The sequence below is a fragment of the Apteryx mantelli genome, chromosome 2, assembly GCF_036417845.1.
Source record: "Apteryx mantelli isolate bAptMan1 chromosome 2, bAptMan1.hap1, whole genome shotgun sequence".
Lineage (NCBI taxonomy): Eukaryota > Metazoa > Chordata > Aves > Apterygiformes > Apterygidae > Apteryx > Apteryx mantelli.
This window is the reverse complement of record NC_089979.1, coordinates 162,292,651-162,318,401: the sequence shown is the minus strand read 5'-3', so window position 1 is coordinate 162,318,401 and position 25,751 is coordinate 162,292,651. Positions and strand designations below refer to the sequence as shown.

The 25,751-nt window shown below is 39.6% G+C and overlaps 1 protein-coding gene across 1 annotated transcript; it reads left to right on the top strand.

Annotated features, from left to right (window-relative positions):
- Positions 1 to 285: 285 nt before the first annotated feature.
- ACTR3B (actin related protein 3B) lies at positions 286 to 25,533 on the top strand. Its single transcript, XM_067292530.1, has 12 exons — positions 286 to 406; positions 6,348 to 6,403; positions 8,271 to 8,395; positions 9,426 to 9,536; positions 10,479 to 10,574; positions 10,729 to 10,836; positions 12,318 to 12,461; positions 13,015 to 13,188; positions 15,858 to 15,950; positions 23,155 to 23,280; positions 23,865 to 23,948; positions 24,556 to 25,533. The coding sequence occupies exons 1-12, from the start codon at positions 363 to 365 to the stop codon at positions 24,649 to 24,651; spliced, it is 1,257 nt and encodes a 418-aa protein (XP_067148631.1). The 5' UTR covers positions 286 to 362; the 3' UTR covers positions 24,652 to 25,533.
- Positions 25,534 to 25,751: the final 218 nt, after the last annotated feature.

The window sequence follows — 25,751 nt, the reverse complement described above, 5'->3', positions numbered from 1 at the left end:
CGCGTCGTCCCTTGTGGGGCCAGCCCAGCCCAGCCCAGGGGTGAAGGCGCGCAGGGGGCCGCGCCTGGACGGAGCCGGCGCCCCGCGGGCGTGCGCGGCCCCGCCGGCCTCCTCTCCCCGCTGAGGCGCCCGCGCCGCCGCCGCAGCAGGGCGGCGCGGGGCTACCCAAGATGGCGGCCGGCGCGGGGCGGAGGCGGGAGGGGGCGGGCGCGGCGGCGCGGGGCGGCGCATGCGCGCCGGGGGCGGTGCTGACAGCCGGCTGCATGGTGCCCGCGGCCCCGCGGCGGCCGCTGCAGTGACGCGCCGCGGGAGCCGCCGCTGCCGCCGGCGGGTGGCGGCCTCGGCGGTGCCGGCTCCGCAGCATGGCGAGCTCCCTGCCCCCGTGCGTGATAGACGGAGGCACCGGGTAAGTGCGGGCGGCGGCGGCGGCGGCGGCGGGGAGCTGGGCTGCCGCTCGCAGCCCCCCTCGGCGGGGCCGTCCCTGCCCTGCTGCGGCCGCGGCGCTGCCCGCGCGTGGGAGCTCCGCGGCCTCGGCGGGGCGCGGCGGGGCCCCGCGTGCCCGTTTCCTCCCTGCCCTCGCCACCGGCTCTGCTTAGCGTTTTCCGACTAAAAACCCGAAGCCGCTTCCCTGGAGAGAGCAGGCGGCGGGCTCCAGCAGCAGGCGAGGTGCGCCGTGCCGCCGGGCATCCTCATGCGCCAGCGGAGGCCACCTGCACCTTCCCCGGCCTCCGCTTCGCTCCCGCGCTAACGGCGCTTCGCGGCGCTTCGCTCGCCCCATCGTCGCCTTCGCCGAGCCCGCCCGCCGCGTGCGCCGTGTGTAGCCGGACCGCGAGTTCTGCGGCGCTGGTCTCCGAGGACTCGGAGGATGCAGGTGGCGGAGGCCGCGCCGAGGAGGCCTTTCGCTCCTCGGGGGAAGGGGCCCGTCCTGCCTGGCCGTGGCTGCAGGAGGCCTGTCCGTCGTCCTGGCGGGCCGCTGTGCGGTGCCGCGGGAGCGGGTGATGCTCGTGAGCACGCGGTGCTGCTCTTGCTAATCTCTTTCCCTTGGCCTGGCAGTGCCGCGGAGCTGCGAGGAGAGAGGAGACACTGGTGCACGAGTGACTCGCCAGCCAGTGGCTTCGCTTGTCGGGCTTCGCATCAGGGTCACGGGTTGCGTGAAGAACACACCTTCCTCCTGCAGGGAGTTTCAGGAGCCTATCGCTCTGCTGTTTTCCTTTGCTTAATGCTTGGAAAGTTACCTTCAAATTCCCAAAGCTGAGAGTTTCTTTTTTTAAGGCTAGCTAACAAGAGGAGGTCCTTTGCTCTCCATTTATCGTGGTGTCACACTGCCTCCTTTTTCTGAAAAAGGATTTCGTATGTTGAAACCCGTCTCTCTCAAGCTGTCAGAAAACTTTCGGAGGTCTTCTGTCCTATCTCTAGTTACACATTTTATGTATTTATACAGAAATCACCTCTGTCCCCTCAGTGGAGAATCCTTGAGTCCAAAGTGTTCAGCTGTGGTAACAACTGAGAAGGGGTCTGTCTTGCATGTACTTCTGCCTGTGTACTACATACTCCTGCGTAATTTCTAAGGTTCCTTCTATTTATTTACTGAAGATAGTTTAAATATGTTCTCCACAGAACGTATTTAAATAGTGTTAATAGTGTCTAATAGTGTTAATAGTGTCTAATAGTGTTACTTTGCGGATTTAAAGTCCCTTTTTTTTTTTAAACGGAGAGAGAAATGGGAGCTCGGAATGTATCCCCTGAAAAACCTGCAGAATAAACTGCAAAATCCAGAAAACGCACAACATGCAACCGCTGTCTCTTGTCAGAGTCCACCGCTCTCGCTCTCAGTTTGTGAAGTGATCCCAACGTCATACTATTGATAGATGTTGCTGACCAACGGTTGTACAGAATAAGTGAATATGGAGAGAAAATAAGCTTATTTTGTTCTTTCAGAGAAATAATAATTGAAATAGAATTTGTCTGTCTAGTTCTTGTGTGGGAAAAACTGGTGCCATTTGTATGTGTGCCTGTATATCAGCTTCTTTCAGGAAAGGTTCAAATAGCCCCCAAATGGTGGGACTTCTCATTTCCATGCCTTTGAATGATCTTAATTCATATTGGACAAGATAGTGTTTCACTTGGACTTCTGCTTGGCTTTGCTGCAGGGCACTCAAATCTGGAGACTTTTCAGCAATGCGATTATTAAATCTGAAATAAGTAGTCTTGCAGAATTCAAGAAAAAAATAAGACTCTGAACCAAAGCCACCAGAAGTAGCTTGACTCACTGATAAGCAGTCTCTGGAATTTTCCAATGTGTGGGTTGAAAACCTTCTTATTGTTCGAATGAATCTACTTTGGGTTACAAGCTCCAAACAATTTGCTCAAATTCTCCATGAAAAGGCTTTCAGATGAAAAACTTGGAAGAGCATAGTAGGAAGGAAAAGCTATATGCAGACATGCGCTGCAGAACATCACGTGTGCAAAACACACTTTTCTACTTACATCTCTGGTACTGAATGAGGTGCTTTGTCCGGGCACTAATCCCTGTTCTTTTCATATAAGTGGGTTTAAGAAGTTTGTGAACAGATTTTTTTTTTTGGTCATTGTTGTTTTGTGCAGAAGGAGCCTGGATTAATTTATTGCTGTTTGCAATCATAGGCCTCAGACATGTGTGATTCTGGAGTTTCTCAAAAAAGCAACAACACTTGTACAGAGAATAGGTACAGACCTTTAGCGAGGAGCATGTTGTTATAGCAGGACAGGGTAGTATTCCTCTCCTCTGTTAGATAGATGACTTAAACTTTCTGTATGAATAAAGAACAGGTTATGGTAAATTTTGCAGAAAGCAGCAAGAGTTTATTTGCAGTGACTGCTATTTTCCTTCAGAGTATTTGCACATGACCTGTCCTACTTTGATTTTGGTGCACTATGTCTCTATTTTCTTTGGGGAGTTTTTCTGGTGATCAGTTTACATGTTGCTATCAATCCTTTCATGGAAAAGGGCATGCTATTTTTAGATTCTTAGCACTGCCAGGCTTTTCTGGTGTTGCTGTTTAAATAGCTGTAAACTTTAAAACTAGTTTTATTAACTGACTCTTAGCTGTGGGACATCAGAACTCTAGTAGGTGGGTGCGCTAAACAAAGATGACTTAAAATACCTCTTTCCTCCTTAGTGTATGTATTTGCAGACACTGGGGAATACTTTTATTTTTGGGATATTTTATTCGAGTCACTCCATTTTCTTTTAGTAAAGAAAGCCTACTTTGGCAAAGCCTTACTGATCAGCTTAGAGACAGATGCTTGATTTTGGGAGCAGTGAGCTGAATTTGTCTTAAAACTTCATTTTCGTTGATGAGCTATTAAAGATCTTCATATCAGAGCATCAGCTATATATATATATTTTCCTGTTACGTCTCTGACACTACGCGAGTTGCTTTACCCAAGCATTGCTTCTGTTCTTTACACATAAGGCTTATGAACAGGCATTTTTGTAATTGCTCTGCTGTGTGCAAGGAGCCTGGGTTAATTGACTAGTGTTTGCGATCACAGGTCTCAGGCCTGTAAGGCGCTACAATTTCTTTTAAACAAACAAACTAAAAAGCAGTGACTCTAATAGACACTTTATTCCTATAGTGGCTGCTGGTGCTTCTCAGTAAACTGAGCGGATATAAGAGATTTTTTTTGTTTGGTGTTTCCTCCTTCCTTCCTTTCCTGCATCCTGTCCTTCCTTCATTTCAGAAGTGCCTTTCCACACCTTTATGAAGACTTTGCATTGCAGGTTTCTCAGGCATGTTTGTAATTAAGGTAACACAGTCTATTTATGGCAGTATGTCATTATAGGTGTTCTACCAGTAATAACTGTCATTTATTTGGCATCTTAGCTGTCACAGAAAGTTTTCTTTTTTAGAGAGGTTGTCCTTTTTGGTTTGTTCAAAGGACTTTCCGAAAGCATTTTGACATTGCCAATCACTTCGTATCTATCTCTTCAGAGCTTGTTTATGGCTTTAGCATTTCTTACTGTTTTAAAGATCTGGACCAAAAAGCAGTAGAAATTGAGAAAACTAAAATGTTTACAGCTGGGCTTTTTTCTTGTGCATATTCTTAGAGTAACACTGGTGTCCTGTGTGTTGAGATAGAGGACACTGGAGACTATCTACTTTGGTAGTTTCCAGTAGATTCCTCACTGGAGGACTCTCACTAGCAATAAATCTGCTACTTTTAGTGAAATTAAGGTGAAATACTTACTATCTACACATTCCCTAAAGTTGTTTTTGTAATTTACATATCATGAGACATTGCGCTATCATTAGTTTGCTCGGCTGTAACCCAGCAGAAGGCAACCATGTTTTAAATACTTAAATATTCATTGGTAAAGGGACTAGAGACCGCATAACCTCCGGTTAAGTCCCAAGGCTTTCAGGTCAGTGAATATTTAAGTATTTTGTATAAAATGGAATGATGTCTGTAGGAGGCCCTGAAAGTGGGTCACCCCATTGCTTTAACGTACTCCAGGGTGCTGTTTTGGAAGGTAGAACGTGTTCAGGTCCTGCTGGGCAGAGGAGAGGTCTGGGACCAGGTCTCCTATGCCCTGATCGAATCGGCTACTGGATAAGAAAAGGGAGCACAACTGCGTCATGTTTTTTCCTTCTCTTCCTTAGTGGTTTTGAGTAGTTTGAAGTTTTCCTTCCATATGTTTCTTCCATTTGGTTTTTTTAAAACACCTGAAATGTGGCTTCTTGTTCCAGTCTGTGACTTGCTTGATCCTAAATAACTTTTTTTTTTTTTAACAGCAATTTTCTTCACTTCCTTGCTTCAACCCTGAACTGAGAATTGAGTTGCTCTGGAAAGATCTTAATATTAGAACTGTGAGATGTTGTCTTCTGTTAGATGTGTCCTTCGAAGAGACATTTATTTCTCAGTATCCATGAAAGATACTTGCCCCTTAGCATTACCTGAAGTAGAGAAACTCAGCTAGCGACCAAATAAATGGGCAAGATGTTGAACTATATGCTTTTAACTTTATAAGTTATTCTAGTAGTTGGATCTGATGCCTACTTGAGCAGGAAGGAGGGATAATGCTGTTACAGGCTGATACCCACAATTGGCCCTTGCAGCGTGTTTTCTTCTTACTGCTGATACTTAGTTAGTGGGGGGAACGTGGCAAGTATGCGAAGGGGGAAAAGCCAGCAAACTGAACTCGCCTTTGGACTTTAGTTTAAGAAATATGTTCTGTTTGTATTGCACAAAGCTTTTAATTGGGTTTTAAAAATACGTGTGTATATATGTATTGACCTGGCTTTTTGTTCCTGGGACTTGGAGGGCTGGGCCATGACTGATATTTTTGTGAGGCTTCTCTTTGATTGCCGCTTCTAAGTCTTAGTACCAGACCTTTTAGATGATGGTTTCCTTGATCCTGATTATGTGCGTTTAAGCAAAACCCATTTAAGAGTAAGTACCTTGTAAGGCATCTTAAATCCCAGTGAAACTCCTGCTTTGTTTGTTGTATTTCAACAATATTCCCAAGGTGGGCTTCATTCTAAAGTGAAAAGAAACTATGCAATAATAATCATAAAAAGAATTCTTAGTAGTAATGGTCTTCTTTACAAATCATTCTAATTTAATCTCCTGATATTTTCGGGAGCCGTAATAAGTAAATGTTTGGATTAGGCTGAAAGTGTGTGCCCATATAATAATGATTAAAAATGCAACAAATCCCTCCCCACCAAAACCCAGTCCTTGTCCTTTTAGCCTTGAGGGGGGAAAGGCTTTTTTTAAAGAGTATTTGATGTCTTTTGAAGCTGTAGGTTTGAAAAGATATTGAAAGTAGTTTTAAATTCCAAGGTTATTGCTAATTCAGTTTTAATTCCTTTATCTAAGCAAACTGACTCTTAATGAGTGTTTTTGTAGCAAATACCCCATAAAAGGGGATCTTACTGTTTAAGCTGTCAATGAAGAAGCAACCCTCTGCTTTAGCTTAGGCATAATTTTGTTTGCAAATATTGAGAACAGGCCATAGACATCCTAATTTCACTTCAGGAGCTAGCTTGTGATTGACCTCATTTAAAAAATGTAGTGCCTTAGGTTTTCATGGCAAAACTAGATGTGGGTAATGGTGATTTCCCTCGCATCACGCTATTGTTGTACTTCATTCGAATCCAATGAGAACATTAAAGAGTTCAATCTCTGGAACCATTCTTTTTTTTTTTTTTATTTTGGAGAACTGTTTATGAATTGTTTTTCTCTAGGAATTAGAGCTCTTTTTCAGTCTGTAAGAAGTGTAGAGGATTTTTTTTTTTTTTTTTTGCAAGCTGTTTTTTTAAGTCTGAATGCATCTAATGACCTCGTGATCATTATTTTTTCAGATATACGAAACTTGGCTATGCAGGAAATACGGAACCTCAGTTCATTATTCCATCATGTGAGTAATTTTTGTTTTTTTCTTCCAACTTGTAATATACACAGATATTACTAAGGACTTCTATGAGTAAATGACTTGCTTTCTGACTCCCAACTCAACCTTTACGGTCTCTCGTCCATCTGGGAAATAATATTCATTGCATTAGCATCTTTGGCTAGAGTCTATCGAAGCAGAACTCCTTGTTTGCAGTTAGCTAGGACTGCTGCTCATTAAATCAGCTTTTGGTTGCTATGACAAAGATGAAGTGAACTCTAGTCCTATTTCCTTTCTATCTCCATTATTTTTCTGCCCGGACTCTTGTGTAGACAGAATGCAACTTGCTTCCTGTCTACCTGACACCATGGTTACTGCCTGGATAATCTGTGGAAGGCTTCCAGTGAAATTAAGTACTAAAATGCAGGTGCCGTCTGGCTTATTTGCATTGTCTGGGACTGGAGACAGTTTGATATTCAAAAAAAGTTGTTCCTATTAGAAACCATTCACTTTTGGTATATATTTACCCATTAAAATGTTTCTATCCATGTAACACAGTTTTATTGAGCAGATTTACTCTTTTAAAATTTTGTGTAATAAACTTGTTATAATGATATATGTTTTGAATGTTCTTGATTTTAATTGTCCTCTTAATAGGCTCTCTCAAATGTTATGCACATCTATAAATTGTAGCATGGGCTATGTATTTACTACCAGAGTGGCATTTATTATCTCATGGCTATCTCCAATTACGCTAAATGCTGCCTTTGATTACTTTTTCTGAACATTGTCAGTTTAGTACTAATTAAAGCATCTAGCTTGCCTTGTGGCTTCTTGCAGCAGAAGATATAAAGATAAGAAAATAGTAAAGGTAATCAGGGACCAAAGAGGTGGATCTAGCCTAACCAGAACTATTTAAGTATTATAAAAAAGCAAACCTGAACCACTTGTAAAGATTTGACTGTTTTATGTTAAAGAAGTGGATTAGCAAGTGTTTCCTGTGAATTTGTTATAAATCCTGTTTTACAAAACTAAGATAATTTGTTGAGATTCGGATGAGTTTCTGAAAGGGTAGTTTGCTTGGCAGTAAATTTTAGTCCTGATACTATTTATTTAGTGCATCTGTGGATTATGCGTGTGTACTGTGTATTTTCTACTGTATGTGATTAAGAGCATGATTCTGACCTACTGAAAGAAAACTGTAGATAAACAAGCTATGTTTTACAGCACTTTATTCCATTTTTATTTATAGCTTGTCCCAAAGATATTTTTTTTCCCCTCTCTCCTTGCCTATACCAGCCATCATTAAGTAATTTTAGTGATAATTGCAGTCTGCTAATGGGAAGCCTAAGTGTCTTCAAAGGTTTCTCTGCAGCACTATAAATTGATGTCTCCCCCCCTTCCTCCTCCTCACTGACCAGGATAATGACTCCAGTACTTATTTCTGAAATACATAGTTTATTTATTTTCTTATCCTGTGCCCTTTCTCTTAATTCTTAGACTTGAAACACAGAAAAACATGTCACTGGCTTAAAGATTATCTCTTGGTGGGATGCCAGACATGTGCAGATCTGGTGACCGCTGTAGTCCGTAACAGAATACATTTTTAGAGATTGGCTCTCGGAGCTATCGCTTACGTTAATGAGGGATGGGTGACAGTTCCCATGTGGTGCACTGAAGATGAACTCTGATATACTGGCTTGTCAATAGATCACTTATATAATTTCTGCTCTCTGGCAACTATACTTTCTCTATCCCAATATTTCTGGAAAAGAATCTGTGAGCACTTTTAAATTAAAGTGTGTTAAGTGCATTCTGCCCGCTCATTTCATTGCTTTGTGTTTAGATACGTATTTTAATTTGGTTTTGATTTACGTTTGGGTTTTATTTTAAGGTATTGCAATCCGAGAGTCAGCCAGAGTGGGTGACCAGGCTCAGAGGAGGGTAATGAAAGGTGTTGATGATCTAGACTTTTTCATAGGAGATGAAGCCATAGATAAACCTACCTATGCTACAAAGGTAAGAATACCTTTAGCATTTTTCAAAAATCTGCTCAAAGTTTCCCCTTTTTATTGTTGCAGATTGTCCCAGACCTTTTTGATAGCCATTTTAAAAACACGTTTCTCTTAGTAAAATGTTTTTGTTGCTTTTTAACGGCTGCATGCTTTTTGTTCCTTTTGCTTTACCTTTTTTTAAATGTCTGTTTTACTGGTGCTATCCCACATGATGGTGCTTTATCCTTTTTGTAAATATCCATTGATACTGTGCAGCTGTTCATTTTCCAAAATTATTAGCTGTTAAAATAGTCATAAACACTGAATATTTAAACTCTTGCTAAGAGTATATCCTCGTAACATGGCATCTGAACTGGGGAGAGTATTGGATACTTTTGCTTCAGGGAGCATCAGAAGCTTGTTTTGTGGAAGACTGTCTTCAACACAGCTTCTCTGTGAATCATATTTTCCATACGCTAGTAAAGGACTTCTTGTACTTTCAAGATGTTAAAGGTTTGTGAATTACGTGGAAAAAATCATTTTGTATACATCCTGCTGTATTACTTAAATGTCAGCTGTGTTCTTAACATTGAACAAAATGTAAATATCACCCCTGTCAGAATTTTTGTTGGGAAATAATGTATTGCCTATATGGTCTTTATTTCCTTTTGTAGGTTGGAAGGCATGCTAAAGATGAAGATAAGTATGCTTATCTTCAACTTTATAAATTATATAATTCATATAAAAAGAGATAAATTACTTGCCTACAGTGCCACAGCAGAAGAATGGTGGGACTAAGAATAGAGCCTGTGTCTTCTGGCTTCTAGTCCTGCAAGTTAAAATTGCAATTGGGAGCACCTGAGAGTAGCAGAAGACATGAAATAGTGCCACTAAATTAAAATTGGAAAGGTGGATTTCATAAGGTAACCATGATATGGTGTGCTTTTGTTCTTGCAGAAGATGTAAAGATTTTGATGCTTTTGCCGTTGCTATTTTGGGTTTGTTTATCCTTGTAGGATCTAGAGTGTTGTCATACCTTTGTTTTCTTGCTTCAGTGGCCTATACGACATGGGATTGTGGAAGATTGGGACCTCATGGAGAGATTCATGGAGCAGGTCATTTTTAAATACCTACGAGCTGAACCTGAGGATCACTATTTTTTAATGGTGAGTAATGAGGCTGGGTAACGAAATATTTCTGTGAGAAGAAAACTAAACAATATCCCAAGCACAAGTAGCTCTGTTAGAAGATTTTTGCTCTCCGTGTCTAATTTCTTAAGCAATCAAAAAAAAAGGGGGGGGGAGCAGTATAACTGTGCTAGAAGAATATTCCATTCAATATCTGATGCAGGTTACTGGAGTTTGGATTTTATTTTTGAAAAGCTTCAATTGCTTTGTTTGAACTAGTTCTATTTAAAGTAAGTGGCTGACTTTACAGTGAAGTAGGGGAAATTTTTGCTTAATGAAGTGCTGTATGTTAGCAGTAAAGCACAAATACACGAAAGATTTCTCTTTGAGATGAAATTAGGTAACTATTTTTTAACAAGCAATTTGCAATAAACTTTTTTATATTCTTTATATTAATTTCTCCTTCTGTCTAATTTATCTCCAGATATTGAATTTAAGGGAGCTCTCTGTTAGTTCCAGTTTGAACGTTACTTGAATCTTGTTGATCTTTAAGCACTCAGTAGCTTACACAAATTGATTGGAAGAGTGATAGTAAAAACTGTGGTATGAATGGGATTGATTATGCTATAGTAATCAATCTATTGATTTTGGTTTATAATAAAGTATTGTAGTTATCTTCAAGTTACTCTTCCTAGTGATCCATCCTTTTGAAGGTAGAAATATTTGGGATGTGAGGAGCCTTTAAATGTTTAGTCTGCTCCCTGAATATGAGTAAACTTCTTCCTCCTTTATGATTGACATTGAGCATGTGAATACTTGTGCACTATGGCTTTTACTATGAGTAGTCCTGCTGAAATCGATTGGGCCACTCATAGCCAGGTGAGTAAGCAGTGCATCAAAACTTACATGTATGACTCCAGACCTCTACTGAGTTGCTTTTTCAATTTTTATTTATTATTTTATTTTATTTTATTTTTACAGACAGAACCTCCACTGAACACACCAGAAAACAGAGAGTATCTTGCAGAAATCATGTTTGAATCTTTTAACATACCAGGACTTTACATTGCTGTTCAGGTGAACAAAGTGAATCTATACTTCTAAAGTACAGTATAGCTGCAGTATGTATAGTCTTCTGTATGTGTATGTCTAAAATTATGAAGCAGTACTTTTAAAGACTGTAAATTATTATGTTCTGCCTACTTATAAATGTAAATTATTTGCTGTGTAGGCAGTGTTGGCCTTGGCCGCATCTTGGACATCACGGCAGGTTGGAGAACGTACTTTGACTGGAATTGTCATTGACAGTGGTGATGGAGTGACCCATGTAATTCCTGTGGTATGTAGCAGGGTGCAATTTGAAATTATCAGTGCTTTGGGTAAGTATGGGGTTTGTTTTCTATAGGTAAAAATGACAATCATGGAATCACAGAATAGCAGGGGTTGGAAGGGACCTCTGGAGAGCATCTGATCCAACCTCCATGCTCAAGCAGGGTCTAGAGCAGGTTGCCCAGGACCATGTCTGGTTGGGTTTTGAATATCTCCAAGGATGGGGACTCCACAATCTCTCTGGCAACTTGTTGAAGTAAACTTTTTTATTTTTTAACTTTTTTAAATATTTACTTTTGAAGTTGTTTGGGATTTTTTTCCTCCCTTACAGTTGTTTCACATGATAAAATGTGTTGTATTGTGTGAACTTATGGGATTAATTTTAGCTGTCCAGACTAAAGGAAGACCATAGTAAGGAATTACTAGGTCCTCTTTTAAAGACTGTTTCTATGTAAATCCTTGTCTTGTGTTTCTGTGTCTCCTGTTTAATGATTACCACTATGTAGATCTCCTGCATCCTCAGATGACTGGGAGTCCTGACTCTGTCCTGCATTTTGATTGTGTAGTATAGTTGACAACCTGTATCTTATGTGTTTCTTTTTACTGTATTTTAGAGGTTAGAGTGAACTTTGCTTGTGTGGAAACAACTACAGGCTTGCACAAATGCATGTTTGTATACATGGTCGGTCTCAAACTGTTAGGATGTTAAAAATACACAATTATCTGTGTGTCCGAACATCTGTTCTGTTGATGTCATTTAGTATATTTCTGAAGCAAATAATATGCTTGAATGATCAGTTGTTTTAGAAATGAGAAGTTGACTGTTTAACTTGATTTTTGCATTTTGAAATTAATCTGGTCTCATCAGTATTTTCTTAAACTGAGAAATACTGAAAAAACCACCTTTGCCATATGAAACTAAATGGAAGTATGTAAAAAGCAGGGGAAGAAATAATGCTGGCTCAGCAATAGCAATCTTTTTCAGTAAATGCATCCTGAAGAAAATACAACAAATAGATTTCACTTTTTCGGTGTTCATTGTTAGGTATGTTTTACTTCAGTTTTCTTGTCTGAGCATTTTTATCCATTTTATACTTTCTTTTTATTAATTTTTCACTCATACAAGACATAAGGGATCTATTCATATTACACTTGCATTTCAGATTGTGTTTGAAAAGGACCATCTAATCAGACTTTCTCTTCTAATATGTGCAAGATTTTTCTTATTTATTGCCTCATGCTTTCCAGTGTCTAGATAATCAGTATCTCTTTTTACATGTGGTAATCAGGGTTTTTTAAATAGAAGAACTATTTAGTCTGCAGCAGGTTGCACATTTTTATAGTCATTTCACAGTGTCAAGATTTTACTTTAATTAAAAATAAAAGCAAAGTATTATATAGAAATGAATGTTAGCTTGCCGTTAACTATTGGTATTTCACACAGTAGTTTTTTCCTAAATATCTTTTTTTTTTCCCTGTCTTCCCACGTAGGCAGAAGGCTATGTAATTGGAAGTTGCATCAAACATATTCCTATTGCAGGTAGAGATATTACTTATTTCATTCAACAGCTCCTAAGGGAGAGGGAGGTGGGAATTCCTCCTGAACAATCTCTGGAGACAGCAAAAGCCATAAAGGTACACCCTTCTTTATTTCGTGGTAAATACATAAATAAAATTCTTTAGGCTAATTTTTTGGCCAAAGGCTCTTTGAAAAATGTGAATATAGAAGCTGTACAGTAGTTTCACAAACCGCTGCTGGTTTATCCAGTCAAGTGCAGAGAAAGGGAAAAGAGAAAGAAATGTCATTTTAAGCTTTAGATCTGTTTAAAACTTGCTTTGTTATTTAATAAAAAATAAAGTTGTCATGTAAATTGGGTGATTGTGTGAGTCTGCTCTTGCAATGAGAGCTCGTCATTGAACTTGTCTGTCTTCACAGACCTAATAGTCGTGACTGGTTTTATTCTGAGAGACTGTAATCTAGATGAGTCACTCTGGAGTCCTATTGCCAATACTAGGGCCTTGTGCATCCACTTGTAAGGTTGTGACTTCAGTGGTCATTTGGGTAGGAACTTCTCTTGAACAGCCCCACCTGTAAGACCTCCTTCTGTTATTTCTGGCTGTGATATACTTGAGTTCAAAGGTGGAATAATTATTTTGTCAATGTTTAATGTACGATATTTCTTAACAGGAGAAATACTGTTACATTTGCCCCGACATAGTAAAAGAATTTGCTAAATATGATGGAGATCCACGGAAATGGATCAAACAGTATACTGGCATCAATGCGATCAACAAAACCAAGTTTGTTATAGATGTTGGTTATGAAAGGTTCCTTGGACCTGAAATCTTCTTTCATCCTGAGGTAAGAGTGTCTAGTGTTAAGTTATAGGAGCTCTTCTATGTGAGTGAAGAGAGGGGGAGGGAAGTGCTATCATTTTTGATACCAGTGCGCCATCACGTGGAAGTGAGATACCAGTAAGTCTCCTAACTGCAAACCATGTGCAGTCCCAGATAATACAAGCACAGAAGAACATGAGTGCATAGCGAATAACTATTTTTCTTGTGGTCATATGTAATATTTGAAACCTCTTTTTTTTTTTTTATGTAATCTAAAATAGAGAAGAAGTTGCTTGAACTTGCAGATTTTATACAGTGTTTTCTTTCCTCCTTTAAACATGTGTTTAAACCAAGAGGCTTTTATACTGTGTATTTAGTTATACAGTCAATCCCTTTGGGCACTGTTGTACATGGTAGCATTCCATTGATAAATATTTTAAATCTTGGGTGTTGACTTTTTTGTGCTTTCTCTGTTGATGCTTTATTATACTGAGTCAATTTATACAGCATAGATGCTAAATTTATGCCTGAGGGAAGTCCACTGAAATCTGTGTTCATGTGGTCATAAGTGAAAGGTACAATTCTGGGAACCATTACACCACCTAGTCCTTTTTTTTTTTTTTTTTTTTTTAAGGTAGTTCAGCTTGAGTGAGCTTCAGGGTATCGTGGGAGAGGAAGGAGTCAAGTTTTAATATGATACAACACAGCAAAGAAGGTCCTCTCCACTGCTGCACAAATCCATTCAGTCAAAATTGCAGGCAACCATAGAGTGTGATACTGTGAATAAGTTTAATTGAGGTCCGTATTGGCATCGCTGAAGTTTCCCTTCTGTCTACCCTCTTCCCACTGGAAGGATATTCTAGAACCTCATTCTCTCGTCTTTTTTTCAAAATTCCAGCCTTAATCTGTTTGTGGCCAGTTTATAGCCATTTGTTCCTGTGCCAGCGTTAAGCCCTTGGCCTAAATAGTTTCTCTCTCCTCCCTGCTGTTTACCCATCTGATCTTACCTAGAGGCATTAAATCCCACATCAGACATCACTTTAATAGCTCCTCTTTCCATAGGCCCTTCAAAGACTGTTAGGAACAGGATAAAGGACTAATTTCCATTTTCTTCGTTTCTTGATAGTTTCTTGGCTCTGTATTTGGAGGAAAAAAAACCAAAAACAAAACAAAACACTGAACTGACTTTCTAGACAAGAAAAACACAGTAGATGATACGTACTGCATCCAAAGAGAATTTCTCGCTGGACTTCACTAACTCTTCACTTCAAAGGGTATCAAGTTAGCTAGGTAAAAGCTACCTTTGGTAAAGCTATTTTGTAATTTTATCCTATTATCTGTTTATCTGTCTTTATTATGCTTTACTTCAAAATTTGTTCTGAAGTCTTGCATATTATTGAAGTTAGGCTTTTGGGTTTGCAGTTGTCCAGATTCTTTCTCCTCTTTTAAAATTAGGTATTTTACTTGCTATTCTCTAACCATATGGTATTTGCTAGCAGACTGTAATTTCACATGTCAGTTCTCTGGTCCCTTTTCTGGGAGCATACTATACTCTGCTTTGGATGCCCTAACTTTCATGTCTACATTCTCCTTTTGCCCTGCAGCGTTATCTGTATCCTTATGGAGAGCTGGGGTGAAGATTTCGGGCTATAGTTCATTTTGAACTCTCACTGTGAAGCAACACCACTTCTTTCTTTCTTCTCTTTTTATTTATATGGCTTAGTATTTTACTTCTCATATTGTTATTTCTTATAGTAGAAATTAGCTTGAATTCTTGGGGATTTTTCACACCATTCTTATGTCTCCTGATCTCCAAGCCAACTTCTTTGCTAATTTCTCTTTCAGTTCCTTTCTTCCTTACTTTATTGTGTTTTGCCTTTTTTTTTTTTTTTTAATTCATACAATTAGAGATTTCATCTTGTTTAGGATGTAAATCCTGGATAGTTTCTGCACCTTTGAGAAAGTCTTAAAATTATATTTTTTTATATATATATATTTCCTCAATAAATAGTTTCTTTAATTTCTCAAAGTTTCGTCTCTGAAAGGGCAAAACCTAGTTACAAATCTAAATGTAAATATAAAAATTTTTTGAACTGTTTTTCAGTTTTAAGTGGGAAATAACCATTAGTCATTGTGTTTTAGCATTAGCAATTCTGACTCTAATTAAACAAAGAAATTGCATTAGGATGAAATTGATGTTTGTGCTGGGGGCTTATTTCCACTCTAGACCTAGAGCATTTTTGCCTTTTTGAATGATGGGGATTTTCTGTGTGCTCAAGAAAAACAAGCTTTTATGCAGGAATTTAACAGAAGTGTTTTAGTAGGATTGGAGCATTTTTACGTGGGAAGGTTCTGATTTGCACACTAATGTTTTTGAGTCCTCCTAAAAGGAAAGACATAACCACATTGCACAATAACAGTGTGTTTAATATTGCAGGAGAACTCAGACTCTAGTAAGCTCCCAGTGCATAAATCTTGACAGTGACTTTATGACCAAGGAAGAAAATCTGAATTCCTCTACAGAAAGAGGAATACTCATTTCTCATATATAGAAATGGGCTTGTTACGATGTAGAATATCTTCCCTCTCTCACTGCCCCCCAAATACAAAATCCCTTCATAGTCTCGCTTCTGCATTTTTGTTTCTTTTTTCTTGGAAGGAAAGATCTAATGTCAGTGTTCTGTCTCATTTTAGTTTGCTAATCCAGATTTTATGGAGTCCATTTCGGATGTAGTCGATGAAGTTATACAGAACTGTCCCATTGATGTCCGGCGTCCATTATATAAGGTATGGCCTTTCTGTTGTAAGGTTAACATAATTCACTTGAAATGTAATATGCATGTGTGCGCACGCATACATGCAAAGCTGCGTATTCCCCCCATCTGAGAAATGTGAACTCCAAATAGAAATTGAGTGAAACAAGCTGCCATTTCTGAATGAAGAGTACTTGATCTGTGCTGCTTTTCATTCCTGAAAGAAGGATTATCTATAACAGGGTTTTGATACATAGGTAAGTATGCTCAGGGAACTGAGGCAGAAGGATGTTATTCATATCCGAAGTTACAGTGTGAATTCTTATGCATGAAGATTTCTGGATTCATGGTCTTTTTTGCCCTTTATAACCAGTGCTTTCAAATAAATATTTCTTTTTCTGTAGTCTTGACTTGTATATTCCCACTGTCTTTAGTCATAGCCAGGTATTGAACCCAGTGCTAAAATACACTAAGCCTTAAAATCTTTTAGGACACAATAATTAAGCCTGCTTAAACTCATCCAGGGTGTAGTCCAAAGTTCTTTTAGTCATTGATTCCTTAAGAAATGAAAAGGAAGGTGTTGACAGGCACAGCCAGTGGCAAGCTTTCTGTGTGCGTTGGCAGTGCATCCTATGCTTCCTAGTTGTTTTCTGCTTGTGTGGCAGCAGTATCCTTTCGGGGATAAAGGCATAAAGTAATAGCATAGAGAGGCTTGTTTGCTCATGTAAAAGGCAATAGTTTCCTTTTCATAGTAGGATGAGGTTTATCTATGAGGGCTGAGATTTTCTTAAGGATAGCTAAGTTCTAATTAAGCCATATCTCAGGGTAATTTGTAACTCTTAAAATTTTGTAGAGTGTTTTACTTGTCTAGAAAACATACTCTGTAATTTAGAATGAGACATAGTACTTTAGAGCAAATCTGTGGGGTGGGTTAAAACAAGAAGTTAAACTACTTACTAAGGTTATATACGGGGTCAGTTCTGCAGCAGGTCGCTTCAGTGGCTTCAAGCTTAGGCGTGCTGCCGAAAGTTTTAGGAAGCCAAGTGTCTGCTTGTGCTTAGGGGCTGTGCTTTTTTTTTTTTTTTTTTCCTCCTCCTTTCTGAAAGACCAAAGATTCTATAGGAAATACCTTCTTGCTTGCTAGCTTGGGGATTAGTACTGACTTCAGGAAAGTGACCTATAAAAGTTGAGGTTGGTTACTCTTTCCTCACCATAATCAGCAGGCAAATAGTTTTCCCATGTCCTGCCACTAGTGGAGATTTGTTTGCCGTTTCCTGTTTTTCATTATACTTGCTTCACTAACACAAAGTTGCACAATAACCTATTGCATACAATGACAGATATCAATAGTTCTTAATGCTAATAATTGTTTTATTTAAGCAAGGTCATTACAAAGGGAAGAGGATCTATGTTCTCGCTGGTTAAACTGGTGTATAGGTACAGAAACACTCATCCATGTATATTTTCTCTTACTCTCTGTGCTTTATCAATTTCAGTTGCCCACAATGCTGCTCAGTGGCCAGACGAGGCACTGGCTATGCAGCTGGGTTCCTGTCCAACATATTTGGATGCTTCATCTATGCTTATTCAGAAAATACCCTCAAGGACCCTTCTTTCAGATTTCATCCAGTCTGTAGCCTTTGAAGAATTGTTTCATGTCCCATCTTTTGACGTCCTATGGGTTTTTTTTCCCTTTCTTGCTCTTACTAGCAGTATTGCTCTCCCAATCCTATCAACAGCATCTCTTGTATGAGTCCAGTTATTTGCTGCAGTTGTCTCTCTTACGATATATTGAAGGTTGGACCAGGAGGACCTTCACCAGGCTGTTGTTCTTTAGCCAGATCCCATAGCTTGTAGCTGCTAAATGCCACACACATTCTTTCACACCTTCTGCAAGTAAAGCATGCTCATTCTTTTTAATTATATAAATAAATGACTTCACAAAAATACAGTCTGTAAGAGAAGTTAGAGGGAGAGAGGAGTAGCATGATGGGGACAAGAGTCCACAGAAAAAAAGTGTTTCTTCCCCCAGCGTTCACGTTACACTGTGTTTAGTAGTATGCTCACAGTGATTAACACACACCCAGCTTCCGTCAGCGAGAAACATGCAGCTACTTTTTGCAGGTCTGCAGGCCTGTTATTTCTCGGGTAGCAATGTAGCTGCAACAGATGTTAGTGTTGGATATTTTCAGTGTTAATTTTTATTAAAAGTCTCTCCCTTTTTTTTTTTTTTTTTTTTTTTAAGGCTGACAGTGCTCTGTGCAGTCTCGAAAATGTGCTAACTTGTGCTAGTGTTTCCTCAGTATCAGAAGAGTCAAATTTAACATTCAGTTAGTGAATACAGTTATAGTAACTTTAAGGGTGAACACAGTGCTTTTAGAAGTTCCAAAAACTCCTTGATACACTAATAAATGGTAGTTTTTGTTTGGTGACAGGTTCAGAAACTGTCGTTCTGGCTCCACATCCTACTTCCTCTTGCTTTTTTCCCATTCAGAGTGTCTCCTGAGATACCTCCAGAGTTTTGACAGTCACAGGACAGCTGCTCTCCATTCTCTGCTGTGGTTTTGGTACAAATGTGTAGAAGAGGGAATTTGAGAAAATTGAAGGCTGCCTTGAGAGTAGTCACCTGTTTTCAGAAATATCTCTGAAAGATCCTGAACCAAATAGGCTTGTATATTCACGATTCAAATCAGGGTGGATAAAGCTCCAGCATCCTTGGTCTCAAACTTTTTGAGTTAGTGCATGTGAACATTACTTGGGGCAGGGGCTGCAGCATATTGACAAGCGAGGCCCCGTCTTGTATCTGTGTCTCTTGTAAGGTAAACTGACTGCCTAGCTTGTGGTGGATGTGCTCAGCGCTTAGAGAGATCTGAGGTGCGGGAAGCTGGTGGGGTGGTAAACTTCCCCTGGTGTTCCCTGTGACTTGAATAGCTTAGAAGTACTTTCTGTGCGAAGGCTTAACGTGCTGGGGATGGTACGTAGGTGGCGCTGCCAGACCGCTGTGCTGCGTCCGATCATCTGCGAGCTGCAGAAAGGGAAATGCCCTCTGTGATATCTGCCATATCAGCGCTGTTCTTTCCTTCCCCCTCTGAAATTTTAAGTGTTAGTGGAGCGGAAGACTGGAGAGGGTTCAACAGATTCTTGCCTGTCTGCTTCAGCAAAACGACAGCATTTGCTCTTAATTACAAAGGGCAGAGCAGGGAGGCTCTGCGGGTGAGGTCAGGCTGGAAGAGCTGCCAGACCATTAGATCTGCATCGCTGGCCCTGACAGTGAGCCACAGGGAAAGAAAGGTATCCCTGCTGCCTCAGGGTGGAAGCCCCAAGCGATTAACGCTGCTAATGCAGCACAGCAATGCTGAGAGGAGGCCCCGTTTATTCCCATCACGGCTCTACTTAGACTTATAACTGTCCCCATGCTAGCTGGTTTAGCAGTAGCTCAATACATTCGTAGTATGCTGTGGTTACTCTTGTGTCTGAGCACAGAGATATATTTCTGCAGAACAGCACAACTGTAATTCATGATGAACTCCTGCCACTACTCCAACTGTGAAATGTACATTGAAAAATGTGATTTTTTTAAAGAAACTTAAGTTGTTTCTTCATGATTAGAAGTCAAATTTATTTCAGAAGTAGTGTTATATACAATAAATTTGCTTCTTTGTGGGAATAATATATTTCCTGTTTGAGATTTATAATATTTCCCCTCACACCTTCCTTACAAGGTTGGCAAATATCACCCTGTTCTAACTAAATTAAGAAAAGCATATAACCTAATTGGTTCACTTGCTCATGGCGTGTGATTTCAGCTTGTGAGTCTTCCAGCTTTGACTCATGATAATTTTTATTGGCACATCATATATTGTTTGCATTATGTGTCTGTGGTGGTGTGGTAGTGTCCCGTTAAACAACTTTAATTCAGGTTGTCGTTTGGAAGAGGGAGAAACCTGGGTATGTTGCCAAAACTCGTTTAGCAGAAAAACATCGGCTGCTTCTCAGTTTGGTGCTGCAAAGTCTAAGGTGTCTGATGGAGAATGTGCTTATACTGCGTTATGTGGTGCAATGTAAAGATGCAGAAACTAACTTTAAACACCCTGTATTTGGTATAGGATTTTTCAGCGGCCACTTTGGCTTTTTGGAATTTTAATGTAAACCTTACTTACATAGTTCTATTAGTGTGGCTGGATTGCTTTGTTATCAAATCTAGCTTCATATCTCTATAGCATGGTGCTATATAGTCATAATCTCAGAAATGATATGAAGGAAAAATTAATATCCAAATGTTTATAATACAAGGAAAGGGGGTAGGTGAGAAGTTTCTTGCCAGCCATCTGAGATGAATGGTGTTCATCCCCCGATTTCCTTCCCTAAATGACCTACTTCCATCATGTCATGGTTAGCTTATTCAAGTGTGTGGGAGGTCTTGTAGTGTTTCTTCTGAGGGAATACGTTCTTTTGAACTAACTGAACTTTCAACCAGTTAGCTGTAAAAGTAAAATCAGTTGGAGCTTCTTTCCGTGAGATGGTATGATTCTCAGTGTCAGCTGTGCAATCTGTGGTCTGCTTAGACCTGTTACAGCAGCCAAAGTGTGCTTTAGCATAGTAAGATGAGAAGAAATCTCAATTAAAGGAAGCAGCTGGAAACAAATAGATACTTGAATCCTAACTGCCTTTATGGTTTTGTCTGGAAGGCCGGAGAATTCCCAGGGGGGCTGAAAACCTGAACAGCACTAGTAAGCTTTTTTGCCGCAGGCATACTTAGCATTCTTCACTATTTATTTTTCCTTCCAACAGTTACTGGAATTGCTGTTTTGTGTTCCACTAAGTTATACTAGAGCAGGTATATGCTTTGGTTCCTTTGAACTGTGGTCTTGTGCTGCCTTCGTTGTGTCCCTTGTAGATGGTGGGCGTGTTGTTGGAGAGATGGGGAGCGTGTGTGGATGCCGCTTCCGTGGTGAGCGAGGGCGACCTCTCTCCCGACCTCCTTGCAGAAGACTGACCTGCTGAGTTCTGATGACATGTCAAAGCCCATATATGAGCACGGTCTTCTGCCAAAGACTTAGCATAGCTGTGGCCCAATGCTGACAAGGAGCACATGCAGCAGCAGAGCCATAACTGTATATAAATTTACCATATGATAATGGCAATTGGTGTCGCCTAATTATATCCAGTATGCTGCTTGGCATAGCTTGTCCAGATATCTGGTAATGAAATGACTTACCTTTTCAACAGATACACTTTAGTGCCTCTGTTTGCCTTGAGCAGCACTGTTTTCAATCTTCTTTAACATACAGAAGTACTTGAATAACCATAATCTCAAGAATGTGTAACCTCTTAGCTTACTTTTGTCCTTGGAAGGATAAAAGATCCTCCCTGTGTTACTGCTAACGCTAGTTGCATAGTTTGGCCTCAGAGGTATTCACACAGTTATTCTCAGATGTATTCTGAAATTCATTTTTAGTGGTAGCATTGTCCACTTCATGCAATATACCTGAAGTTTAATTTGCTTTGAATAGAATTATTGCTTTCACCCTCTTTGCCAACTTCATTATCTCCAGGTAATATTTTTTTGATGGCATCTTTTAAATTGATATTTCATCACTCAAATTAGTTGTTGTCGCTCTCTCTTTTTTTTTTTCCTCCCCATTAGCAGTTTCATTTTCTCATATGGAACGTGTGACCGCTCTGAGGCAGGGTTAGAGATGTTCAGATACATTGACGATTCCTCCACTTTCCGCTCCTGCTTAATTTTAGGACCAACTGTGGTTGTTCTGGTTTCTGCTGTATATAAGCTCCTTTCTTCTCAGTCCTGCTCTTTCTTTTGGAAAATTTTTTAGTAATGTTATGAGGATGTGTTCTTTTTTTTTTTTTTTTTTTTTTTTTTTTAAAGTATCTCTACTCCTGCTTTGGCATATAATCTTTTATACTGTAGGTAATCCAAAACCTAAGAAATGAATTTTCCTTATTATAATGGTTTTATGACACGCAGAGATTTTTTTTCATAAATAAACATTTTCCTTCTCACTTTACAAGTTACAAACAAGATTTTCCTTGTTATCCGTTGCTTAAAATCCAAGCAGTTATTTCTACACCCTGCGAGTGTGAATGCTTATTACGCAAGTCTTTGCCTCTTTAGATCTGTACGCAGGCTTCTAGGCTGAAAACACTGGTACAAGGATTCTTTCATTATGTGCACAGTCTTGGTCAGCAGTGTCAAAAACTCTTGCCGTGAGGTAACTCTTTGCCCTGTGTATAATGAAGTCTTGACCGCAGCTGAGTTCCTCGTGGACATCTGTCTAAGGCATAGCAGTGGTTTTAGTAAGCACTAATTGGCACGTTGGTTTGCAGTTGAAGCAGTCTGCGAGGGCACAAATGTTTGTTTTTTGTCCCTTACAGAGCTCATTTTCTGATTATGAAGTGCAGTCTTGCCACCAGTATTACACTGCATAAAGAGAGGCTTTTAAGTTTCAGGTGTTCCTGTTTTGAAACCTGCCCCCTGCATCTTTAAAATACTTCTGTGTTCGCCTGTGACCCTGCAACATTGTCAAAATTAAGGATGTGAAATTCTAAAACTGTATTTTGAATCCAAGCACAAGCCCGGGTTAACAGGCTTTCAGTTTCGCTCTGAAAACGGCATACTACAAGACGAGCCGGTATAGAAAAGTCAGAGACATTGTACCTTTCTCTGTAACGCAGCCCTCTTTGGAGGCTTGATACCTTTTTGAGGAGTTGTAGGACTTGCTGTTTGCCATGTTAAGGAGCTTAGTTCTTAAAAAATTGAGACTTTACCTCTTTTGGAAAGACACTAGCAGTGATAGGACCAGGCTAGAGCCTTTTTTGGCGTCAGGACTAAAACTACCTACTATGAGCATCTCTGGGAAACTTGTTGATGAAGTATCTTTTTCTGCTGTTTTGCACATGTAAAGTACTAGCTCACTATTAATGACACCCTTCTATTTTGTAATAACATATCTGCATAAAACTTAATTTGGTATAGCTGATGTTTTTGGTAATTGTGCAATGAAACCTATAAGAAATCAATTAAATAAAATTCTTTAAACAGAGAGAGAAAGTAGGGGGTCAGGGACCTGTGTAAGTTGAGCAGTGCTTAAGGTGTTCTGTATAGCTTGTCAGCTTCCTACTGGTGTTACGATCCAAGCAGTCACCTCTGGAGTATTGGCTTTTGGGAAATTCACTTGAAGATGCATTTAAAGAAGAGTGGGTATTTATTTTCTTCACAGAATGTGGTCCTCTCAGGAGGATCCACAATGTTCAGGGACTTTGGACGACGACTGCAAAGGGACTTGAAAAGAGTTGTGGATGCGAGATTGCGGCTTAGTGAGGAACTCAGTGGTGGTCGGATAAAAGTAAGTAAAAATTTCAAATGCATTGGTTACATGAGCAAGTCAAACAAACACTATGACCCTAAAACTGATGTGTATATTAATATGGATTTCACTCATGCATAGTAAGTTCAGAAAGAGGGTTTAAGGCAAGATAGTCAGAAATAAAGTTGAAAAATTTCACCTCGCTAGTGAAATTGTTGTTGTAAAATGAGTAGTATATATGCATGCGTTGTTAAATCTGTTGGTAACCTGGCAAAAGGTGACATGTCATTACATGAATTTTAAAGTTATTGTGAGTTTCTCAGGGCACCTCTGGTTTCCCTTTTGGGAGAGACGTGATCTTAGTAACAGGCAAGAGAGATGTAACTGTTGTGTCCTTCAGTACATACTCAAAGTCAGCATATGAAACTTCATTAACTAGTCATGAAGAGTTTTATGACTTGGTCTCCTAGGGGATATGGGAGACTGAGTATTAAGTGTGAGATAGTGATGTGAATGGAGAGGGTGAAGATATCCAGGTCTGGGTAATTAAAATGGGCATCTTCAGTTTATAAGGATCTTGTCAGCAAAATGTAAACCAACCAAATGTGAACTGTTTCTCTTAGCCCAAACCAGTTGAAGTTCAAGTCATAACACACCACATGCAGCGCTATGCAGTTTGGTTTGGAGGCTCCATGTTGGCTTCAACAGTAAGTCTTTATCAAAATGGTTTTGAAAGTTCTTTCTTGCATATTGTCTCCTGGCTATATTCGATCCAAGTAGTAAGTTTTAAATTTTTTCATTTTGACAACCTAAACTGTGTCACTTCCTGTGGAATCCTTACCCAATTTTTAACTCAATGAAACTTGAACTAAGCCGGTATGTGCTTTACTTGAATAAGATTATCATGATTTGACTTCATTTTGAAGTAGCTTGTATATGATAGCTGTATTGTAGCGCCTATATTCTTGAAGCCAGCACTTGGGATTAGTCAGGGCTTCAGGAATGTAGGATCCAAACCAAGCTTCTTAAATGTGAAAGAGAAGCAAATGCAAGAAAACAGAAACAATTCATAACTCCAAACTGGAATTTCTTATTGCAGTTTTTAAAAGTAGTCTTTTGTCCAGACAAACTTCTCTTGATTAATTGGATTTAATTCTAATTTCTAATTTTATTCTGTTGCAAAGGTGTAATACCACATCATAAAGCTGCAATCTACAAAAATTTTAGGTGATTAATTTATTTGCATGTGTCTTTTTTTTTTTTCTACTTTATGTATTCTTATGTTGTTGGGGGATTTGTTTTATGTTTTCATAGCCAGAATTTTTCCAAGTATGTCACACCAAGAAAGACTATGAAGAATATGGCCCTAGTATTTGTCGTCATAATCCTGTTTTTGGAGTCATGTCATAATGCTCATCTAATGGAAACAAGGTCTCTGATATCTTGCTGGTGAAGAAACTCATTTAAAGGAGAGGAAGGCAGCAAGTACTGTAAACTCTGAAGATAGATGTGGTTTTCTCTTGGAAGCATTTTGATCACCACCATCCACTACAGCACAACATACAGCCCCAAGTCATTTCAGTAAAAGCCATTTCTCTGCTGACTACTTTAAAGCCTTCTTTCTTCCAAAGTGTGAGTTAATTGAAAATAGGTAAGTCTCTGTTTAGGAGGTTGTGCAGATACTACTGAAACTGAATCTAGAAGAATAAGGCAGTGTTTTTCTGCCTGTGGAAAGGAGAAAAGATTTAAGCCTTTCCCACCTGTGCCCTGATTCTGCAATCAAATCTTTAGCAATGGAGCACTAATTTTAATACCACATTGCCTTCAGGGGAGTTGGAATGGATGCAGGTACCTGCCTAAACAGATTAGATTGCAGGATTGGGACTGTACTTTATAAATGTAGGTTTTTCATATCATTTTGTATTTTATGATATTGGTAGGGTGAATTGATGACTAGTTCTCAGCACGAACAGCTGTCAATGTCATGGAGTGATGTTACGCGTTTCCAGGTGTGAGGCATGTATTGGGTTGTGCTGGTATGGTTTTTTTTTGTTTTTTTTTTTTCCTTTGGGGCAAAAACAAAGCCATGTACTCTAGAAACTGATTTGCTTTTGTTTGAATGACACAAACTAAGTGATTTACAGTATTGTATAAAGTTTATTATAGCCACTATTACTTTGTTTTGAATTTTCTGAAGATGTTTTATAGAAGATGATGTTTTGTTTTGATGTTGGTGAGTGGTGGATGACATGCTGCCTTGCACCAGTGAAATAAAAGCTGTTAACATCTTTATGAATGTTTGTGGTAGTCCTGATTTACATATTTCTCTATTTTTATCTCCCCGGATCAACTTTCCATTTATATGTCAATGTATATGGAATCATAGAAACACTCAGGCTGGAAGGGGCCTGGAGATCTCTGGGTCCGGCCTCCTGCTCAAAGCAGGGCTCACTTCAATTAGATCTGGTTGCTCAAGGCCAGTCAAGTTTTGAGTATCTCTACAAACGGAG

Bases quoted from the DNA above. Each gene is read 5' to 3' on its own strand.
- ACTR3B (XM_067292530.1), top strand. From the start codon at position 363: ATGGCGAGCTCCCTGCCCCCGTGCGTGATAGACGGAGGCACCGG. The intron at 12,462-13,014 runs GTACACCCTTCT...ATTTCTTAACAG, and splicing joins AGACAGCAAAAGCCATAAAG to GAGAAATACTGTTACATTTG. The intron at 23,281-23,864 runs GTAAGTAAAAAT...TGTTTCTCTTAG, and splicing joins TCAGTGGTGGTCGGATAAAA to CCCAAACCAGTTGAAGTTCA.